The sequence below is a fragment of the Neoarius graeffei genome, chromosome 4 (assembly GCF_027579695.1).
Source record: "Neoarius graeffei isolate fNeoGra1 chromosome 4, fNeoGra1.pri, whole genome shotgun sequence".
In the NCBI taxonomy this organism is placed as follows: domain Eukaryota; kingdom Metazoa; phylum Chordata; class Actinopteri; order Siluriformes; family Ariidae; genus Neoarius; species Neoarius graeffei.
Window position 1 is genome coordinate 10919168 of NC_083572.1, and position 24467 is coordinate 10943634.

The 24467-nt window shown below is 41.0% G+C and overlaps 1 protein-coding gene across 1 annotated transcript in view; it reads right to left on the minus strand.

Annotated features, from left to right (window-relative positions):
- cacna1ia (calcium voltage-gated channel subunit alpha1 Ia) overlaps nucleotides 1-24467 on the minus strand; it is a 431086-nt gene that overhangs the window by 132650 nt on the left and 273969 nt on the right. Inside the window, exons 8-11 of the mRNA XM_060918817.1 lie at nucleotides 14433-14766; nucleotides 12445-12812; nucleotides 6619-6770; nucleotides 1888-2073 (exon numbers count right to left, since the gene is read on the minus strand). Of these exons, the coding sequence (XP_060774800.1) occupies nucleotides 1888-2073; nucleotides 6619-6770; nucleotides 12445-12812; nucleotides 14433-14766 (1040 nt within the window). The remainder of the gene's footprint in view (nucleotides 1-1887; nucleotides 2074-6618; nucleotides 6771-12444; nucleotides 12813-14432; nucleotides 14767-24467) is intronic.

Sequence of the window (24467 nt, forward strand, 5' to 3'; positions counted from 1 at the left end):
TGCTAGATTTCCCATCAGTTCCTATATTTTGAAATTAGTGAGTTTAATTTGATTTATTTATCTTTTGTTTTATATGCACCTGATGTTTTTCAGGTATTTGATCTTTCAACTTTGCCAAACAGCACCCAATTCTAAAAGCACCATTCATTACTATTTTCTATGGTATTGTAGGAGGCAACTATAACCTATAAGGCTCGTACCTTTCCAAACCGTTGTACTAGACAAACCCAGCATTGGTTGATGGGATCGACAACTGAATTTGATTTTTTTTGTGGATTTCAAGTCAAACATGACACAAGTCAATTCACTCGACTGATCAGAATCAGTGAGTATGTTAAGCGATGTTTGACGAGTTCATCAACAACTATCGGACATGGCTGACAGTGATGAGGTTCCATTCACTGAGTGAGTCAATTGTGTCAGTGGTTCAACATGTGCACATTATTGACTTGATTTGGCTCATTACTCATTGGCTTGCTAGTTAGGGTTCAGGGTTTATGCATATAGTCGAAAAAGGAAGCCAAGAAGCCAAGCCAGTCTTCATTCAAGCAGAAAATGGAAGCAAATACCACATAGTTGTTCGTAATATATTAGACTGCGTGGTGTTTTGTGTTACAGTGTTATGAAAGGAAAGAAACTGTAGCCAAATTGTTCAGAGCAACTACTGTAAATAGCTAGCTAACAGCAGCTAGCTTGGTAGCTGCAATGCCTCATCGCAAAATGGTGGATTTCGTACAAGGAAGTATGGCATAACATAACATAACATAACATAACATATAACATATCCATGCATTATAAGCTTTTTTTGTGAAATTACAAGGATACATACACTACCGTTCAAAAGTTTGGGGTCACTTTGAAATGTCCCTATTTTTGAAAGAAAAGCACTGTTCTTTTCAATGAAGATCAATTTAAACTAATCAGAAATGCACTCTATACATTGCTAATGTGGTAAATGACTATTCTAGCTGCAAATGTCTGGGTTTTGGTGCAATATCTCCATAGGTGTATAGAGGCCCATTTCCAGCAACTCTCACTCCAGTGTTCTAATGGTACAATGTGTTTGCTCATTGCCTCAGAAGGCTAATGGATGATTAGAAAACCCTTGTACAATCATGTTAGCACAGCTGAAAACAGTTGAGCTCTTTAGAGAAGCTATAAAACTGACCTTCCTTTGAGCAGATTGAGTTTCTGGAGCATCACATTTGTGGGGTCGATTAAATGCTCAAAATGGCCAGAAAAATGTCTTGACTATATTTTCTATTCATTTTACAGCTTATGGTGGGAAATAAAAGTGTGACTTTTCATGGAAAACACAAAATTGTCTGGGTGACCCAAAACTTTTGAACGGTAGTGTAGCTAGGTTATTAAACAAATTTCAATATACTGGAGTGTGTGTGTGTGTGTGTGTGTGTGTGTGTGTGTGTGTGTGTGTGTGTGTGTACACACCAGGAACTGGGTATTATTTTTCTTTAGGTTTCTGGGTCAGCATGACTGAACTAACGGACACAGAAGTCGAAAAATGTGTAGAACTGGAGTGGACCTTCAGGTCCCTGTGGCAGCAGGTGTGTGTGTGTGTGTGTGTGTGTGTGTGCGCGCACATGTGCCCCATGAACTAAGACAAATAGAGAAGAACCTGGACTCCATTTGTCTTCATCGCTCACCCAGTTATGCCCCTCTTTCTCTGTCTGTGTACATTTCTCCTCAATTCATCCATTTCCTGTCCTCCCTCCTCATCAGCTTAATCCCATCAGTCCTTTTGCTGTTTCTGTTTTTAGTCTCTTTTTTGCTGTCTCTGTTGCTCTTTCACACACCAAATTCCCATTCTCACTCTAACGTCTCCTAATTCTCAGACATTTGGCCACCCACTCACCCACACACACACACCTGAAGATGAAGATGAAGAGCATGAGCAGCATGCAAAACGTGGCCACGTTGTCCATGGTTTTCATCAGGACGACCAGCTGCCGGCGCAGAGCGGGCATGAAACGCACCAGCTTTAACACGCGGAGCAGCCTGAACGTCCTCAACACGCTCAGACCACCGTCGGACTGTCCAACAATCTCGCACACACTGCAGAAAGAGACAACGAGAGAGACAGAGAGAGAAGGAAGGAGGAAAGAATAAGTGAATGTATCTATTCCAGTTAAAAAAAGAGACGGAAAAGGAAGACAGAAAAGGAGAGAAAGAAGGCGATGGCGATAGAAAGACACAGATGGATAGTGGGTGTATTTGAATGTGTATTTGAGGATACAAAATGCCAAATATATATTTAAAAAAAAAAAGTATGACAAAGGAAGACACAAATAGTGGACAGGAGGACAGGGAGAGTGAATGGAAAGGGAAAGGGTGAGCATGTGGATGTGTATAATTGGTAGAATAATGAGAAAACTTGGAAGGTGTCGACAAACCTGAAAGAACACAGAGATACAGGGAAGAGAGATAAAAATAAGACAACAGAGGAAAGCGGAGATGAAAGAATGATATGGAGGGCATATTCCTAGCATGATTCGGGTCCACTTGTCCACTTAAAATGAAACGTCATGTCAAATCAGTACAAAGTTCTTCTATCCTCATTGGCGTGTCTCTTCCAGAATGACTCTGCCCCCATCATCATCATCATCAGGGCGGCCTCAGCCAAGCTGCACACCTAGCTGTCCAATTCTCACGATCCAGCATACAGTTGGCTAGCTCGGCAATGTCGGCCGCCCCTGCGTCCCCCTTCAAAGTATCCAAGAATGTTGTTACTGGGCGTCCAGGCCGGCGAGAGCCGTGGATTGGCTCCCACAAAACTAGATGGCTTGCTGGCAGATCGCTGTGGCGGAAACAGTGGCCTGCAAGGCCAAGCCTGCACCAGGCAACCTTGTCTGTGATCTTGGGCAGGTTGCCATATAGGACTTTGTTGGAGATATGGTCCTGCCAGTTGACGTTCAATACAACTCGCAACATGCGGGTGTATGAGCCGTCCAGCGACTTCTGAAGGGATGTATTCAGTGCCCAGCACTCGCTTCCATATAGAAGTATGGGTTCCACGGTGGCACGGAAGAGTTTGATCTTGAGATCTTGTGGCATGCTTGATTTCCAGACAGCCTTCATATCGTTTAGGGCTCTCCAAGCGAGTGCCTTGCGCACCTTCATATCACGACTCGTGGAGCTGACCCAGGAGCCTAGGTATTTGAAGTCGGCTACTTCCTCCAAAGGAAGTGCCCCCATCCACATAGCACAAAAGCTCACTGAATGGTTTGATGAAGATGAAAATGATGTAAATCAGATTTCAACCCAATTTAATTCCCTTTAGGAAATTTTGGAGCATGTGAGATGATGTTCTCCAAAACCAACTGAGATAATATTTTTTGAAAGAGTTGCGTTAATCCCTCCAGTGCAATTAGAGAGACTTGTAGAAGGCATACCGAAGCTGATCTGACGGCTTGTGGTGACCTGACACTTTACGAACACGCTTTCCTTTAATTTGTTACCCACAAATGAGAAATAATACAAGAGTATCAAAATAAATTGCTTTTGTGTTTAAACGTGAATCAATTTAGGTTCACAGCTGTACAATTTTTTAAAAGAAATCCACTAGCAGGTTGATGGACGCTGCAGTTCTCCTTCATCTGCAGGTAATGAAGTTTTAATGAGAAATGTGATGAAACATTGAACTTGTTCACATATATACAGCAAAATATAATTGTGGGCACCTGACCATCACACTCACATGTGGGCTTTCCTTAAACTGTTGCAACAAAGTTGGAAGCACAAAATTGTATAAGAAGTCCTTGCTGTAGTAGTAACTGGGGAAGTGGTGGCTCAATGGTTAAGGCTCTGGGTTACTGATCTGAAGGTCATGGGTTCATGCCCCAGCACTGACAAATTGGGCATGTGACTTGAGTCCTTGACCAAAGACCCTTAACCCTCTCTGCTCCCGGAGCATTGCGTCATGTTCCCCTTTGTTGTATGTTGCTCTAGATAAGCATGTCTGCTAAATGCTTGTAATATAATATCATGTAACGTAGCAGTACAATTTCCCTTCACTGAAACTAAGTACACAAAGCGTGCTCCATAGGACATAGTTTGCCGAGGTTGGTGTTGAAGAACTTGAGTGTCCTGCACAAAGCCCTGACCTCAGTCCCACTGAACACCTTTGGGATGAACTGGAATGATGATTCTGCCCTAGGCCTCCTCACCCCACATCAGTGCCTGACCTCACGAATGCTCTTGTAGCTAAGTGAGCACAAATCCCCTCAGCCATGCTCCAACATCTAGTGGAAAGCCTTACAGAGATTATTACAACAATAAAGGGGACTCAATCTGGAATGGGATGTTCAACAAGCAAGGTCAGGCGTCCACAAACTTTTGTCAATATAGGGATGACGAGATAGAACAAGAGCAAAAATGTACATGTTGATAATATAAAGAGAAGATATTCCTGAGGACAGAGAAGGATCAAAATGTATAATTTTACATGGCATCAATGAGCAAAACATCTGTTTTAGAGTTGGAGAGAATGTTTGATTTGTTAAACCTGTTAATAATTAAATCTACTCATTAAAATATACACCGATCAGCCATAACATTATGACCACTGACAGGTGATTATCTCATTACAGTGGCATCTGTCAACGGGTGGGATATGAAAAAGTTAATGCTGACACCTTTCTGTTTTCGCCAGCATTAACTTTTTCAGCAGTTTGTGCTCCAGTAGCTCTTCTGTGGGATTGGATCATATGGGCTCGCTTTTGTGCACCATACGAATTAATGAGCCTTGACCGTGTCACCAGTTCACCAGTTGTCCTTCCTTGGACCACTTTTGGTAGGTACTAACCACTGCATACTGGGAAAACCCCACAATATGCACCATTTTGGAGATGCTCAGACCCAGTCAGCTAACCATCACAATTTGGCCCTTGTCAAAGTCACTCAGATCCTGACGTCTGCCCATTTTTCCTGATTCCAACACATCAACTTCAAGAGCTGACTGTTTTCTTGCTGCCTAATATATCCCACCCCTTGACAGGTGCCATTGTAATGAAATAATCGGTGTCATTCACTTCACCTGTCAGTGGTCATAAATGTTATGGCTGATCGGTATAAAGCGTTGTCTAGATTAGTATTGGTATTGAGTCAATACCAGCAAAATGGTGGGTCGGATATCGGATCCTGTAATGACTGACAAATATTGGAATTGGATTTGGACATTATATGAATTTTTGGAACTGGAAATGTTTCCAAATAAAGAAACTTGACTGTTTTTTCTTGGTGTACGGTAGGTTGATAGCTAGGGTTTCAGTATTGCTATCAGGATGGTAAAGAAAAAAATGGTATTATGCCATCTCTAGTTGAGACAGGGCAGCACGGTGGTGTAGTGATTAGCACTGTTGCCTTACAACAAGAATGTTCCAGGTTTGAGCCCAGTGGCTGACGGGGGCCTTTCTGTGTGGAGTTTGCATGTTCTTCCCATGTCTGTATGGGTTTCCTCAGAGTGCTCTGGTTCCCCCACAGTCCAAAGACATGCCGCTTAGGCTAACCGGTGGCTCTAAATTGACCGTAGGTGTGAATGTGAGTGTGAATGGTTGTTTGTCTCTGTGTGTTAGCCCTGCAATGATCTGGCGACTTGTTCAGGGTGTACCCCGCCTCTCGCCCATAGTCAGCTGGGATAGGCTCCAGTTCGCTTGCGACCCTGCACAGGATAAGCGGTTACGGATAATGAATGGATGGATGGATAGTTGAGACGGTTTACATCTAATTCTACACTTGAGAAAACTCTGAAAGAATAGGGTTCTGCCAAAAAAAAAAAAAATGTTCCCAGGATTCACCCTTGGATATTATAGATGACTACCTAAGAACTGCTGCTAAGACTGCCTTATACTCATCCCAGGATTCCTGTTCACAATTTGCTCATACTGGTATACCTTTCCCCTTTACGTTTGTCCATCTGTATGCTAATATCTGATTTCTAATTCCACTATCCACCATCACCCACAAGAGGATGGGTTTCCTTTGAGACTGGTTCCTCTCATGGCTTCTTCCCCATGTTGGCTCAGGTAGTTGTTCCTCTGGTTTGTTCTTTATGGATCTAAATCTCCATCCAGATTTCTGTAAAGCTGCTTTTTCACAATATCTATTGTCAAAAGCACTATACAATTACTTTTTTTCATCACACTACATTCTCAGGGACTAACTCACAGCAACCACTGACCAAACTGAGTTCAAATGGAACAAACATCTTTAACTCCGTTCCTTTGTGTAGTCATGGAAAGCTGAAGACTGCAATCACAGCTTCAAACCCAGCAATCAAACATGGATTGTTTGAAAGTTCTGGCATGAAGCTCAGATGAGCTTGAATACTCTTATCTTGTAATTATCACCTGGACTGGAATGCAGAGGAAAAGAAAACTTTCAGCTTTCTTCTATCCAATTATATATATGAAAAAAAAATCATTGAATCATGATGAGACAGGATTGAGTTTGTTCTTCTGCAGGTGTTTTGCTCAACCAATCATACTCACATATGCAGCTTGTTTCAGTGGTGGTTTTTTTTTTTCTATAGGAAAAAGTGACAAAACCAAGTGAATGTCGTGAAATTTGTGACAGCTCAGTTGCACCGAGCCCAGCTCTCACCTGATGATAACGATGATGCCGTCGAAAATGTTGTACGGGTTGTGCAGGTAGTTGAAACATCCGAAGGCAGTCAGCTTCAGGATCATCTCCAGGGCGAACATGCTGGTGAAGACGATGTTGCAAATCTCCAGAACGTTAGTCAGCTCCTCTGGCTGAGAGAAAAAGCAATGGATGGGCGTGGAAAAAAAATGGATGGAAAGATTCAAGGATGTTTTATGATTATCGCGTCAAAAAGATAGTTTGTTTTATGGCGAGAAGTCTTTTTGTTCAATTTAACCAGTGGCTCTCCTACAGATCCACAAATATTTCCATCATGGTTTCGGAGTGGGGAAAAAAGTGAAAATATACCTCTGCTTTGCTTATAAAGAAGGGAAAGTGAGAGTTTTGCTCTGACCCTCTGGGTTGAGAGTTACAACAGACTTAAAGTGCATATCACGGGTAAATTCAGGAGCACGATCAATGTAATTCTCCTATTTTATATTAAACTTTGGTCAAATATCTGTAACATTCTGCATTCTCTGCAATTTCTTTACCTTGCGCAATACCAGAAAAATTCAGTTGAAATCAAGCCATTTGAGGCGAATTGGTCCGCCTCTGAAAAAACTTGGTATTTGGATTTCCCGGCAAACATTGATTTTCGTGACGTCACGTGCGGGACGCCTCCTTCTGAATCCTACGTCAGCGCTGGTTTGTTTATGAGAAAACGACCTGGTGGTTTTCTGCAAACTCCTTCAAAGTTATCGCGTAATTATTAGAATGGTTAACAGATGTATCGTAGGAGGATGTAGCAACACCAATCATGATGGGATTAGTACTCATCGTTTTCCAAAAGACCGGACAATGAGAGAGAAATGGGAGTGCTCGGTCTACACAGGCTGTGCACTGAAACCGTGCAAAGCTCTCGCAGCCTGCTGGCGCTTCCGCAGGTGACGTCACGAATCTGGCTCCAGACTCCCTTGGGATTTTTCCAGACGTGTTTTGTTATTTTATTTTTTTCTGCTGTAGACAGATGGCCTTGTGCAAAATTACCCTTCTGGATGAGTGTGTAAAGGGACATACTTTCATATTTTAAAAAAACCCCACAAAACTGGTCCAGAATATACCCTTTAAGCTTTTACCCTGGTGATTTACAAGATCCAAAAAATTGACACAGTCTGAGACTGAGATACAGTATGTTCATAAGGAAGCAATTCACTTTCGTCCTCTTGGCTGAATAAATTTTTATTAATGTTTAATAGGTCATTTAAAGGTTTTAAGATTTTGTCCACTTCCATCGAAACAGTGTGCAAGTGCTCTTCTCTGTTTTGATGATGATGGGATGGTGCAGGTGCATCCAAGAGTCAATATCTGACTAAAAACTGAATTGATTAAAGCAAGATGGCCTTTGGATTTCATAAAATCAGTGAAATGCAGTTCCCTCTGAAATTTGGTCATTGTGATATATGTTTATTTCTGTAATATTGCACAAAATATCAGGCCATTCTGTGGCTGGGAAGTTATTTAATTTGAGCAGATTCCCTCGCAAATATTGCGCATGAAATCGCGCGCTTTGCACAATCGAGCAGACAGAGGAAGTCCGTGTGCGCATGCGCAGATTTACCTTTGACCGTGAACTTACAGTTACGTCATTCTGTCGCTAAACGAACAGCTGATCACACCGAGGTGCTCGCTGACCGCTGACATTTATTAGTTCGGTCCTGCGTTTCCTTTCCTTCGTATATAACATAACGTCTTTTCTTCTCTCTTTCCATTACTATCGTCAGTCTTTCACATTTCATTCGCACACTCACGTTCTCTCCTGTTTCAAATTTTTATCCCACGATGCCTTGTGCGAACGGGGAAAGCCCACCACATCATACATGGTATAGTATCTTGAATTGGGTCATGGTGAAGCAGGAAAAAACAACGGAGAATTTAGGGCCATGTGGATCTCAGTTCATTATTTATTCTATTTAAAAAAATAAATCAATAAAATTTGAAGTCTATGATTCGAATTCAGTAGTTTTTGTTCCACTAAACAAACATAATTGGGTGTTGGGGAAAATTAGTTTTATGACCTACCCTTGAAAAATCTGAAAGGCAGTACAGCTTTAACATGTTGTCCATTTTGCTAATTATCCAACAACTTGATCAAAGCCTGACATTCAGTATTTGAACCCTGCAAGGTCTGAGACATCTTTAGAGAGGATGTGTTTGTTAAATTTGGCTCCTTCCCCAATGTTACCTTTTCAGCTAGACAGGCAGGGATAGGTTTGAAATAATAGCTTCAATTTAAAAAAAAAAATAAAAAAATCCGTCATTTCTCGTGAAATATATTTACATTTTCTTAAAGTAGAGATGTCATAATACACCACTGGTAGAAACCCCAAGAATTCAGCCGCAACAGAATTTGGCAGGTTTCCCGACTGCACATCAAGTATATGTCGGAGATGAAAGGGTGAAACAGAAAGAAAGAAAAAAAAAGTTATTTGGAACAAATTACCTACTGGATGGAAGCTAGCTAAATTCCTCCACTTTCACTTTTCTCATTATCTCACAGAAGTCTCTCTACACAACCAAAGCACTCGGAATTTATTCAGTACGTGCACAATGAGCAGAACTTACTGCCTAAATTGACCCTTGAAGAAAGCTGTCACTGGTAGTTGAAGGAAAAATGAGAAAATTAAGAGCACAAGAAAGTTCTACACAGAAAAAAAGAAAAACCATCTGAAATAATGATGGTTCCTCTTTAAGAGCCGCTCTGAAGCTCCCGGCTTTCTAACCACTTGTAAGAAAGATTTTATTAGTGAGAATAGTGGACTTGTTTCATTTTTCTTTCATCTGTCTATACACTGCCGAAGCATGCATGAAATGATGGTGCGTACATAGCTAATAATAAATGCGCATACGGTTTAAAAAATTTGACAGCATCTGAGAAAAAGACTAATGTTTCGGTATCCGAGCTTTCATCTCTTTCTGTCTCATTGTACTTCATCTATTTGTCTTCCTTTGTGCTGTTATCAGGTAATTCAGTCTCGCTGCAATCAGTCCTTTTTGTTGATTAGACAGAGCAAAGGTTTAAGAGGGTCGTAATGCGCCTATGGACATACAGGGTTTGATGAAAGGACTTGAAATGAGCTTCAGGTAGAATCAGGGCCTTCATTAATACTGCTAAGGGCTGATTATAATTAATCCGAATGGAGAAAATGAACAAGAAATACATGTATATTATGTTAAAAGAACAATGGTCTTGTTTTTGGTCATTACTCTATGACCCAATTGTGAAAGGCTTGTCTTGTTCAAATTTGGCGTTCATCAAATGACGACAGCTTGGCTAAAAGATCCAGAATTAAACATGATGCGTACGGCTTACGTATTTGTTTGTTTATCAAGATTATTTATACCAGCATGCAATTGACTGGTCCAATGATGCTGACCCCAGTGCCGCTGAGATGATCTAGAACAGGGCTTTTCAAAGTGTGGGGCGTGCCTCCCCTAGGGGGCGCCAGAGTTCTTCGGGGGGGCAACGTGAGGAAAAATAAACCAGAATAAGTTACTATTGCGGACATTTAGCGAACTTCAGCTAGCCTTTGCCAGAGACAAAATGGATCGATTTTTAGTACCTAAAGCTACAGTGAGTGAGGAGACAGAGTCTGGGCCAAGCAAAAAAAGAAGGAAGTATGACCACGATTATTTAAAGTTTGGATTTTCATGGACTGGATCTGAAGATGCTCCACTGCCACAGTGTGTTGTCTGCCAAGAGGTGCTAGCTAACGATGCTATGAGATGTTTAAAATGTGTAAAAAAAAAAAAAGATGTTTTCAAAAAGCACAGATGTTTTAAATGTGTAAAAGACAAAAAAAAATGTGTACAACAACCATTTTTTTTTAATACGAATGGAACATTAAGTACAACCCCGATTCCAAAAAAGTTGGGACAAAGTACAAATTGGAAATAAAAACAGAATGCAATGATGTGGAAGTTTCAAAATTCCATATTTTATTCAGAATAGAACATAGATGACATATCAAATGTTTAAACTGAGAAAATGTATTATTTAAAGAGAAAAATTAGGTGATTTTAAATTTCATGACAATAACACATCTCAAAAAAGTTGGGACAAGGCCATGTTTCCCACTGTGAGACATCCCCTTTTCTCTTTACAACAGTCTGTAAACGTCTGGGGACTGAGGAGACAAGTTGCTCAAGTTTAGGGATAGGAATGTTAACCCATTCTTGTCTAATGTAGGATTCTAGTTGCTCAACTGTCTTAGGTCTTTTTTGTCGTATCTTCCGTTTTATGATGCGGCAAATGTTTTCTATGGGTGAAAGATCTGGACTGCAGGCTGGCCAGTTCAGTACCCGGACCCTTCTTCTACGCAGCCATGATGCTGTAATTGATGCAGTATGTGGTTTGGCATTGTCACGTCGGAAAATGCAAGGTCTTCCGTGAAAGAGACATCGTCTGGATGGGAGCATATGTTGCTCTAGAACCTGGATATACCTTTCAGCATTGATGGTGTCTTTCCAGATGTGTAACCTGCCCATGCCACACGCACTAATGCAACCCCATACCATCAGAGATGCAGGCTTCTGAACTGAGCGCTGATAACATCTTGGGTCGTCCTTCTCCTCTTTAGTCCGAATGACACGGCGTCCCTGATTTCCATAAAGAACTTCACATTTTGATTCGTCTGACCACAGAACAGTTTTCCACTTTGCCACAGTCCATTTTAAATGAGCCTTGGCCCAGAGAAGACGTCTGCGCTTCTGGATCATGTTTAGATACGGCTTCTTCTTTGAACTATAGAGTTTTAGCTGGCAACGGCGGATGGCACGGTGAATTGTGTTCACAGATAATGTTCTCTGGAAATATTCCTGAGCCCATTTTGTGATTTCCAATACAGAAGCATGCCTGTATGTGATGCAGTGCCGTCTAAGGGCCCGAAGATCACGGGCACCCAGTATGGTTTTCCGGCCTTGACCCTTACGCACAGAGATTCTTCCAGATTCTCTGAATCTTTTGATGATATTATGCACTGTAGATGATGATATGTTCAAACTCTTTGCAATTTTACACTGTCAAACTCCTTTCTGATATTGCTCCACTATTTGTCGGCGCAGAATTAGGGGGATTGGTGATCCTGTTCCCATCTTTACTTCTGAGAGCCGCTGCCACTCCAAGATGCTCTTTTTATACCCAGTCATGTTAATGCCCTATTGCCAATTGACCTAATGAGTTGCAATTTGGTCCTCCAGCTGTTCCTTTTTTGTACCTTTAACTTTTCCAGCCTCTTATTGCCCCTGTCCCAACTTTTTTGAGATGTGTTGCTGTCATGAAATTTCAACTGAGCCAATATTTGGCATGAAACTTCAAAATGTCTCACTTTCGACTTTTGATATGTTGTCTATGTTCTATTGTGAATACAATATCAGTTTTTGAGATTTGTAAATTATTGCATTCCGTTTTTATTTACAATTTGTACTTTGTCCCAACTTTTTTGGAATCGGGGTTGTATTGCAACAACAAAAATTGTAAGGGGGTGCTGTTGTTTATTTGCTCTCTGAGGGGGGACTGACTCTCCCACACTTTGAAAACCCCTGATCTAGAACCATCTCTCACTCTGTTGCACTTAGATTATAAAGACAGAAGACAAAGATGGATGAAACTGTGGTAGTGTCCGTGTGGTTTTCTGAAAGTGTTTTATTGTGTGGTCTCAGGAGAGTGATCAGGTGCAGTTTGTTTGCGCTTCTTTCATCATTCACAAATCCACCTGGAGATTACAATCAAGGGAGTTGGGTTTGCCAGTGTGTGTGTGTGTCTGCCAGGATGCGGGGTTGGTTTACCTGCTCATGATGTTCGATGCCCATGCTGATCGTATTGATGAGAATGGCAATCATGATGCCTCGGTTGAAGTATTTGCTCTCGACGATTCCCCACAGTTTAATCCTCGTCTCCATCCACAGCTCTTGACATTTCCCTTTACACACCTTTTCTTCCTTCTGCTCTCTTGATTGACCAGCCTGCCCATCTGTGTCCTCCACCGTCCCCTTCTCTGCCTCCTGATTGGCTGTCGTCCCTGCAGGTCCCGCACCATCTCTGAGAGACAGGGCCACACAGTGAGGACAGTCTTCAGAGATGGACGGTGAAGTTAAAACATCAGAACCTTCAGGAGGAGTATGGTCAGGCTTTGCGTGATGGGGGCAGTGGGACCCTTGAGATAAAATAAAAAAGCAATGTTTTGACTCTCCAGCTACAGCACTACCCAATGGACATGTTCATCCATCCATCCATCCATCCATCCATTAGACTTTTAATTAATTCACACATCACCCCTCCTGTTCATGCACCAATTGTGTGTATCTTTATCCATGTCTTCATATATTTATTCGTTCATCCATTAACATCCTTCCCTCTGTGATAATGCTTCTTTATATTTATCCATCTCTTAATAGATTAAATCTTTTCATCCATTCCTCTCCATTCTAATCAATTTTCCCTCTATTCACTCATGACAATCTGTCCACTCACGACATGTTTATCCATCTCATAATCCATCCATCCACCCATTCATGTCACCCATTCACCTATCTTCTGTATTTTTATCCATCTCATACTAGTCATTTTCATCCATTCCTCTCCATTTCTACCAGTATATATATATCCATCCATCCATCCATCCAGTCATCCATCCATCTTGTTCACCCATTCATGTGCCCATCTTCTGTATTTTTATCCATCTCATAATATATTCGTTGTTCATCCATTCCTTTCTATCAGTATATCCATCCATCTTGTTCACCCAGTCATGTACCCATCTTCTGTATTTTTATCCATCGCATAGTCATTTTTCATCCATTCCTCTCTATTTCTACCAGTATATCCATCCATCCATCCATCCATCCATCCATCCATCCAATTTGTTCACCCATTCATGTGTTCATCTTCTGTATTTTGATCCATCTCATAATATGTTCATTTTTCATCCATTCCTCTCTATTTCTATTGGTATATCCATCCATCCAGTTCACCCAGTCATGTACCCATCTTCTGTACTTTTATCCATCTCATAATAGTCATTTTTCATCCATTCCTCTCTATCAGTATATCCATCATCTGCTCATCCATCCATCCATCTATCTTGTTCACCCAGTCATGTACCTATCTTCTGTATTTTTATCCATCTCATAGTAAATTTCATCCATTCCTCTCTATTTCTATCAGTATATCCATCCATCCATCTTGTTCACCCGTTCATGTACCCGTCTTCTGTATTTTTATCCATCTCATAATATAGTCATTTTCATCAATTCCTCTCTATTTCTATCAGTATGTCCATCCACTCATCCATCCATCCATCCATGACCATATTTCCATCTATGACCAAGCTGCTGTATCTCTAGTAACTCTATATCTACCTAACTCTAAATACGTCATTCTTTTCATTCTTTCATTTCTATGTAAATCCATCCATCTATCCATCCATGACCATCCCTCTGTGACTGCATCCATATTTTAATATATTCATCTTTCCATCCATCTGCCTGCCTGCCCATCCATTGATCCAACTTATCAAATTCATTTGCACACATTTACCATCTTTACTTATTCATGTACTCATTTATTCATTGCTACACATCATCATGCATTTTTCATCCATTCATCCATATATTTGTTCACTTAATGATTATATTTGTTTGTCCATCTTTGCCCCAAACTAATTTAACTATCATTCCTTCCATCCATTTGTCTATCCCTGCATACGCTCATCCCTCCTCCAAGCCATACATCTATTTATTCATGGATTCGTTCCCCCATCCATATGTTTGTCCACTCATCCACATTTCCATCTCACCCTGATGTTGCCTCTGACTCCTTTCTCTGCCATTGACGTTGGTTTGTGACTGAATAGGTGTGGCCTGGCACAGGCACTGTCTCAGTGCCCTGAAGAAGGCAGCACAGCGGCGACGGGCTTTACGCAGCACGTGACAGGTGAGCTGGAAGAGTTCCTCATAACAATCCCCCGGTTCTGCCAGCGATGCCAATGTGCTGGAGGACAGACAGCGGGCACGCTGCTCCTGCATCAGCTGGTGTTCACGCTGTTTGGTCTCTGAGAACTGAGTGGCTATGACCACCAGACACAGATTAATCATGAAGAAAGAGCCCACCTGATGAATAAAAAGGAATGAATGAGAGTGGATTAGGAAAAAAAAAGAAATGCTTGAACATGAAAAACAATCATAAATACAAAACACATGAATAAATACAAAGAACTCTTAGGAATAATGTTACTGCAATCAGATTGTTTACTGTCTTTAGCATAAGCAGAGGAAAGTAAGAGAGATTGAGAAGACAGAAAATGAAGGGAAAGACAGACTGAGGGGCAGCACGGTGGTGTAGTGGTTAGTGCTGTCGCCTCACAACAAGAAGGTTCTGGGTTCGAGCCCAATGACCGACGGGGGCCTTTCTGTGTGGAGTTTGCATGTTCTCCCGGTGTCCGTGTGGGTTTCCTCCAGGTGCTCTGGTTTCCCCCACAGTCCAAAGACATGCAGGTTAGGTTAACTGGTGACTCTAAATTGACCGTAGGTGTGAATGTGAGTGTGAATGGTTGTTTGTCTCCATGTGTCAGCCCTGCGATGACCTGGTGACTCGTCCAGGGTGTACCCCGCCTCTCGCCCGTAGTCAGCTGGGATAGGCTCCAGCTTGCCTGTGACCCTGCACAGGATAAGCGGTTACGGATAATGGATAGATGGGAGATGGACTGAATGTTAGATTAAAAAAAGAGAGAGCGAGAGAGAGAAAGGCATACAGAGAGACAGAAAAAGTGACAGGGAGAAAATAAAGCAAGGGAAAAGGAGAGAGGAAAAGGACAAGAGAATAGCTTTGTGAGACAAGAAAAAAGGAGGACAACCGTCTCAACAGCATCACTAAAGATGAGCCAGAGAAAAGAGGACACCTGTTCAAGTGTCTTCCATCATAAATAAAGAAGATTAATGAACCCCACTGAGAGTCCTGGGAAGAAATATTGAGTGATGGAGACACAAGGAAAGAGATCAACAAAACAAAAATCTTTAAAACTAAACTTTTTTTTTTTTTAATGGAAATCAGACTTGAACAGAATAAAGTTCATTACAGGTCATAATTTTGATATGGCACTTGTAAATGTAGCTGCCGCGTAACACAAACATTTAATGAGGTAACTCTTCAGCTCAATATATACAACTGGATGAAAAATCATTGGATAAAAGTCAAATCATTAGAGATGTCCGATATTATCGGCCGACAGATATTATCGGCCCGATATTAACATAAAAATGTAATATCTGTTAATATCGTTATCGGATTTTTTTTGCCTCAAAACCGATAAAATAATGCTTGCGTTACACCCAAATAGTGCCTATGCGCTCCTGAAGCGTTTACCGGCGCAAAGATGATGACCTCATCAAGCTGCGTCTTGAAGCGTACAAACAAGCGTGGATGGCTGCAGTGACAAACTTGCTCGCTCTGTTTCAACATTATGTCTGTGGTTTGGAATTATTTTCAAGTGTCTTCTTCGGACGTTAAAGTTGCGATTTGCAATGACTGCAAAGCGTCAGTTATGCGAGGCGGAACCAAGACTTCTTCCTTCAATACTTCCAATTTAATCTCCCACCTCAGGATGAATCATTCAGAGAGTTACGCGACATTTGTGCAAAGAAACAGTTCATGAGGCATCCTACAAACGCAGGCTCATTTAACACAGAAAAAAAGAGTAGCCTGTCATACACTATGCCTGTTATTTTAGTTGACTTTAGATGCTGCTATGTTGCACATAGTTGTTCAGGTACAATGTTTTATCATTTGTGAAGAAGTCAAATTTGCCCTATTTGTTATGGGCATTGTCAAGATTATCTCAGGGAGAGTGTAATCCAAACTGTTGTTTGAGACAATTTAAAAAAAAAATAAACATGGCACTTTTTCCCTAAATTAAGTTGAAGTATTTTTCTTATTTTGCACAGACAATGTTAACATTTGGAAAGCCTTGTTGCATTCAAGAATGCATCCAGTGGGGCATCACAATAACATTAAGCATGTTGTGTTAATTCCACAACAGGAGATATGTGATGTTACCTAAATTAGTTCTGAGGAAAAATAACCCACATATCGACATCGGTATCAGCTGATATCGGAATCGAAAATTGAGAGTTGGACAATATCGGCATATCGGATATCGGCAAAAAAGCCAATATCGGACATCCCTACAAATCATACAGTATGGCTGGCTTTATTAAAAATGCAATGTCAGGTGATGAGTATAATCTCGCGTAGCCTAAAACATCAACATGTGATGCATGTGTGCAAGAGTGTTATTTGAAATGAGATGTCCTTGCTCACTGAAGTGTCACTTTCAAGTGGCTTCAACGAATTCGCTTATTTATGACATCAATGTTTCATTCTGGATTCCTCCTCTCCTCTTTTTCTTTTTTTTGCGTCCTTTTCCCACTTCCTCAGAAGTAAGGAAACACAGGCACCATTTAAGAAATGCGAAACACTGATAAACTCAGGCATTCCTCTGGGTCATTGCAAAGTCTTGCCAATCATTCCAATAATGAGTAACATTATTATTCCTGGCTGCCTTATTGTCTCTCTGACCCTTGCCATGTTCCGTGATATTGTTTTTGGATCATCCTTTTGCTTGTGCTTCCTATTGCCTATCAGTGTACTGAACATTGCCTGACTGACTTCATTGAGTTCCAGGAAAATCCTTTCTGTAAACCTCATGCAAATGGATCTTCTCATTACAACACAGCTTCTGTTAACCTTGAGTCCCCTCCCCCCCAATCAACTATTATGCTTTAATGCATAAATCAAAACATATTAGGCATTTTGCGATATGTTGTGCAACAATAAATCGCGATAAAATTTATGATGATTCAAATCAAACTAAAAAACAAATCCAGATTATTATTAACCCGTATAATCTTTTAGTCTTCCCTAGCTGTAATTGCATTGTTTAGACAGCAGAGGATGAAATAACGTACAATAGCAGGAATGTACGTGACTTCACCCTCGGCGGAAGTAACACAGCTCTAATTCTGCGAAAGCACACAAAAAAGCAGATCTAAAAAGGAAAAGAGCTGTTGTGTGGTCGACTGTACAAATAGACTGAACAAGAAAGCGGACCGTCTTTTAACAGACTGCTGAAAGTTAAAGAAAAGAGAAGATAAATGGAGGTAGTAGAAATGTTCATAAAAGTTTATGAAGAAAAGGCATATTCGTGGGGTTGTTTTTTGTTTGTTTTATTTTTAATAAACTGAGTATTTTCATTACTAGGCTATTTAAATAATATTGACTGGCACTGAGTGGTATATCAAGTTTATTTGTTTGGTATATCAGATATATTCCATTTGTCAGGGCTTGGTAGTAGACGGATGCAAGTGCAGAAGTGTTTATGAAGAACAGTGTGGCTAAGCAAACTCAAACATGGAGACAAGCAAGAGGTCGGGCGAGGCACTAACGGCGTATACTAGGCACAGACAAAACGGAAACAAGGAACAGGAAAACCAGGAAATCAACACGGGGAAAATAAGGCTTGGTAATGTGTCACTCAGAACTCAATACTTCGCACAGAGCATGTGTTTAAATAGTAGATATGTTACGTTCATTATGTCTTCTTATTAAATCAGATCATTAGTTTTCTTTTGTTTCAGACATGTAAAAGTTTTTTCCTTTACCTGACATGTTTCGATGGTGTAACTTCCGTCTTCATCAGAGGGTCACCCAGATGTTGGTGTGTGACGTGCCTTTATAATCAGCTGATGTTACGGAGGTGTGACCTCCCTGTCAATATTGACAGGTCGGTCACACCTCCCGCTGTCAGTGTTGCTCCCTCAGGACGGCGCTCCAGGTGTGGGAGAGCATGTATGCCCCCTCATCCCTGTTTATTGTTCTTGGGCTACGCTTTCTGATTTCTATTGACTCCTTAAAGGGATAGTTCGGGATTTTTGACATGAATCTGTATGGCATCCCCATCAATAGTGTCGTGCAAACACACTGACTTACCCCTGAGAGCATCCTGTGAGTCCAGTTCTTGTCCACTTTTGGTCCAGACGAAAGTAGTCCGGCAAGTTTGTTGGGGTCACGAAAGTAAAACGTTTTTCGTCTCAAAACAGTACGTGTTCAAAAGAGTGATATATTTGCATCACAAAACCATTGCCAAATAAAAAGTCAGACCTCGAAATCGCTTGGCACTATTTTCTCTCCCTTCTTATCACTGCGCGCTGCCACCAGGTGACAGCCACGGCTGTTTCATTCATTGTTTACTGCTAGCAAAGTTAGCGACAACATGTCTGACTACGACGGTGAAATGTGTGCGGAGATTCAGCCACATCTTTGTTGCTACAGCCTGGATAGTCGCAAGTGCGCACCATTTTCACAAATATATTATTGTATAGGTTATAGAAGGTGATAAATTTGTCGCTGTTCTTGCTCTCAAATTAGCTTGTTAGCGCCGCTGATCTGAACTCCTAATCACTGCCAAACAATGGGAAAGGTGTTGATTCCTGTGCAGATGTCAACATGACAGCGCGCAGTGATACCGAGGGAGAGAAAATAGTGCCAAGCGATTTCGAGGTCTGACTTTTTATTTGGCAACGGTTTTGTGATGCAAATATATCACTCTTTTGAACACATACTGTTTTGAGACGAAAAACGTTTTACTTTCGTGACCCCAACAAACTTGCCGGACTACTTTCGTCTGGACCAAAACTGGACAAGAACTGGACTCACAGGATGCTGTCAGGGGTAAGTCAGTGTGTTTGCACGACACTATTGATGGGGATGCCATACAGATTCATGTCAAAAATCCTGAACTATCCCTTTAATCCAACGGTGGTATCTGTTGTTCTCTTGTTGTATGATTTGAGCATTGCCCTAGTCCATTATATGAGTTTCCCTTCTGCAATGGTCTGTTATTGCTGATTTGAGGTTCTCTTGCATGGCTTTATCTTTTATTGCTCTTGTTTGTCTCTGTTCTGTTCTCTGAAACATGTCAGGTAAAGGAAAAAACTTTTACATGTCTGAAACTAAAGAAAACTAATGATTTGTTTAAATAGTCTTTATATAGGTGCACAGATTGCGCCTTAATCGTGAGCAGGTGTGCGTCGTTAACAGCACGTGCGAGAGTCCGCTTGATGCGTGTGCAGTCCGGAGCGCACCCGAGAGTCCAACTGGTGCACACACCAAAGCACCCAGGTCTGGCACCATTCAGGTAGCATGATATTGAACAAGTCAAAGATGAGTTACTGAATGGAATATATCTGATATACCATGAAAAAAAAAGCCAGCCAGTATTATTAGGATGCAGTGCTGCTGCACAGCAACCTATGGGCTCCCCTAGGGGAGCCCATAGGTTGCAGTGCAAAGCACTGCAACTATTGTTCTTCTACGTGTTTCTTCTTCTTCTCCTTCTTTTTATTATTCCTACGCAAATTTCGATTTCGAATAACTCAATAACCGTACGTCGCACACAGACAAACAATATATCAAAACGTGCGGCTCGATCGGACTCGCTATGCTATTACTTTTCTCTACAGAATACGATTTTTTCATGACGTAGTCGCGAAAAAATCGTCCAAAAAAAACCCCATTCATTTCTATGTAATTAATTGGAAAAAAAAGCACTTTTTCAAACATCCGCTGCTCTGGCATGCTTTCACCTAGAGACGTGATTCAAACTCTAAAACGTAGGAAAACTTCTCCTCTGTGGATCTGGCATTCAACTTTTCTGCTAGGTTCTACACTTTCGGATCAGTACCGGCTCAAACACCATGTGGGTTCCGGGAGAAAATCCGGCTTTTGAATGGGTGTCTATTGCGTTACACACCAGTGCAGCTCGTTTACTTAGAGTGTAGAGAGCTTGAAAAAATAGCTCAAACTTTCTCGCTTAAACTGTGTTTTCAGCCGCAAATTTCACTCTACAGACATGATTTTCTCAAAAGTAGTAGTAAAACTTGTCCTGATTCACACAATGTGTCTACCTAACCGATAGGATTTACAGTTTTTGAATGAGAAGCCTCAAACTGAGGAGAGTGCAGCCGAGAGGCCTCATTGACACCCATTATAAACGTGACAGAAAAGTCACTCATTTTTAACTCGCTCTAGTGTCCTCATTTTTAACACTACAGACAAAAAATTACATCAGTGTATTCAGGAGACCCTTCTAGCACTCACTGTGAAAGAATTTTGTGAATAGCTGCTTTCATTTTCGAGTTATTTGTCGTTGTTCGAGGCCTGCTCCTGAGCAAAAAACAGCAGAAAACTGACAAATTCTTGTGTGTCTTAATGCTCCTGCTCAGGCCCGTCGCCATGCCGACTGGGGCCAGTGAGGGAGCAGAGAGAGGGGGGGCTGCTGTCTCAAGCACACACATAAATCATGGCATTGTAGCTTCATAGCAGGTCACACATTCACGGCCAGCAAACATGCGTGACCGAATTGCTTCGCGCACTGCATCCTCTCACAATTTCCCCCGGGGAATTGTCCGGTCTAGTTATTATTACTATTATACATACACATTCCTTTCGGGTGTTCAACACGTCTCTCTTTCTCTTTCAAAATCTTCTGTATTTCATGAAGCAAGTCTGGTGGCCATGTTTGTTTACAAATTGTCACAGTCGCTCGCTAGCGCAGAAGTTTTACGTCTCTGATGTGTGACGTCATGTTGTCTTGAGAACCATGCAATATCTTAAACCATATTCAACGCTCATTCTCCATTGGGTAAAGCGACACGTCGGATAAGCTATATGCTAACAATATTGCATGCTATCAAGCCAAATGAATTAAACTTGTTAGAAGGGAAGAGAACGCTTGTTTTTATTCCATTGAAAAAGTGCCCTGCATGTAAAATAGTATATTTTATATAATTGGGAATATGGGAATAAATGTTGCATTTATTTTTAATAAAAATTTCTTAATTTTTTTTTCAAAAATATCATGTGAAAATGTAATTGTGAACCTAATATCATGAATCAAATCATGAATTGGGTGAATGATTACATGCCTAAGATATAGATCACGAATCATACACTACATTTTGCAACAAAAATCATGCAAAAAAAAAAGATATGGAAAGTTAATGGGGTTTACGTCAGGATAAGAATTTGCACCATTTCTTACAACTTATTTATAATAATAATAATAAAAACATTTGGCGGCACGGTGGTGTAGTGGTTAGCGCTGTCGCCTCACAGCAAGAAGGTCCGGGTTCGAGCCCCGTGGCCGGTGAGGGCCTTTCTGTGTGGAGTTTGCATGTTCTCCCCGTGTCCGCGTGGGTTTCCTCCGGGTGCTCCGGTTTCCCCCACAGTCCAAAGACATGCAGGTTAGGTTAACTGGTGACTCTAAATTGAGCGTAGGTGTGAATGTGAGTGTGAATGGTTGTCTGTGTCTATGTGTCAGCCCTGTAATGACCTGGCGACTTGTCCAGGGTGTACCCCGCCTTTCGCCCGTAGTCAGCTGGGATAGGCTCCAGCTTGCCTGCCACCCTGTAGAACAGGATAAAGCGGCTAGAGATAATGAGATGAGAGATGAGATAAAAACATTTTTATTGAGGATTGCACTTAAATATCATAGTGATAATATACATGTGGCCCTCAAACTTAACAAAGCAAACATAATATGTATATAAAACCTACAAATGACATAAAATACATTTTGAGGGCTAAAACTTACAAACTACTAAATCCCTTTAACCTAATACTAAAACTAGAACGTGACCTGCAGGTTTTCAGATCCAGTGAAAGACTATTCCATAATTTTGCTGCAATAAATGCAAAAGTGTGCAGCCCAAAACTATGCTTAACTTTAGGTAAAATTAAATTATGATGACTATTTCTAGTATCTCTTTCATGAATTTCACTAAAAAATGTAAACTTATTTCAAATATATTGCGGAGCCAGTCCATTAAGTGCTTTGAAGACTAATTTTAGTTTAGAATGTAACTAAACATTGTTTATTTTGGAACAAATCAAACTACGTCACCCTGTTTCTTTCTAATTTTTTTTTTTGCAAATTTATCATGAAACAAGGCTGTGTGATTTAATAAGGCATTTCTAAAGCTTGTTTTATAACAGAGGCTTCACAGCATGACAGGCAGAGTGAAACATTTCCATAGTGCTTTTGGTTTTATGCAAGTGGAAAGTCAAAAATGTCACTGGTGTGCTCTTTGTACATGCTTTCACAGTCAAAATCTGCTCGTGGCAGAAAAAAAAATGCTTGAAGAGTGAAATTGAGCTTTGTGCGTGCACCGCAGGTTTAAAAAGCTACATTAATGTCAACGTATTCGTGCAACAAAACAAAACAAAAAAGACAAATGCACCTTCAGTCTCATACACTTTCATGTGTTGCTCTGCTTTGTCCAAGTACTGAGATGCAATATGCTATAGTTACAGAGTTTGTGTCTCTTTTATGATTCCATACAATGGTTCCTATGGCATTATAGTACAACCCCGATTCCAAAAAAGTTGGGACAAAGTACAAATTGTAAATAAAAACGGAATGCAATGATGTGGAAGTTTCAAAATTCCATATTTTATTCACAATAGAACATAGATGACATATCAAATGTTTAAACTGAGAAAATGTATCATTTAAAGAGAAAAAATTTGGTGATTTTAAATTTCATGACAACAACACATCTCAAAAAAGTTGGGACAAGGCCATGTTTACCACTGTGAGACATCCTCTTTTCTCTTTACAACAGTCTGTAAACGTCTGGGGACTGAGGAGACAAGTTGCTCAAGTTTAGGGATAGGAATGTTAACCCATTCTTGTCTAATGTAGGATTCTAGTTGCTCAACTGTCTTAGGTCTTTTTTGGCGGATCTTCCGTTTTATGATGCGCCAAATGTTTTCTATGGGTGAAAGATCTGGACTGCAGGCTGGCCAGTTCAGTACCCGGACCCTTCTTCTACGCAGCCATGATGCTGTAATTGATGCAGTATGTGGTTTGGCATTGTCATGTTGGAAAATGCAAGGTCTTCCCTGAAAGAGAGGTCGTCTGGATGGGAGCATATGTTGCTCTAGAACCTGGATATACCTTTCAGCATTGATGGTGTCTTTCCAGATGTGTAAGCTGCCCATGCCACATGCACTAATGCAACCCCATACCATCAGAGATGCAGGCTTCTGAACTGAGCGCTGATGACAACTCGGGTCGTCCTTCTCCTCTTTAGTCCGAATGACACGGCGTCCCTGATTTCCATAAAGAACTTCAAATTTTGATTCGTCTGACCACAGAACAGTTTTCCACTTTGCCACAGTCCATTTTAAATGAGCCTTGGCCCAGAGAAGATGTCTGCGCTTCTAGATCGTGTTTAGATATGGCTTCTTCTTTGAACTATAGAGTTTTAGCTGGCAACGGCGGATGGCACGGTGAATTGTGTTCACAGATAATGTTCTCTGGAAATATTCCTGAGCCCATTTTGTGATTTCCAATACAGAAGCATGCCTGTATGTGATGCAGTGCCATCTAAGGGCCCGAAGATCACGGGCACCCAGTATGGTTTTCCGGCCTTGACCCTTACGCACAGAGATTCTTCCAGATTCTCTGAATCTTTTGATGATATTCTGCACTGTAGATGATGATATGTTCAAACTCTTTGCAATTTTACACTGTCGAACTCCTTTCTGATATTGCTCCACTATTTGTCGGTGCAGAATTAGGGGGATTGATGATCCTCTTCCCATCTTTACTTCTGAGAGCTGCTGCCACTCCAAGATGCTCTTTTTATACCCAGTCATGTTAATGACCTATTGCCAGTTGACCTAATGAGTTGCAATTCGGTCCTCCAGCTGTTCCTTTTTTGTACCTTTAACTTTTCCAGCCTCTTATTGC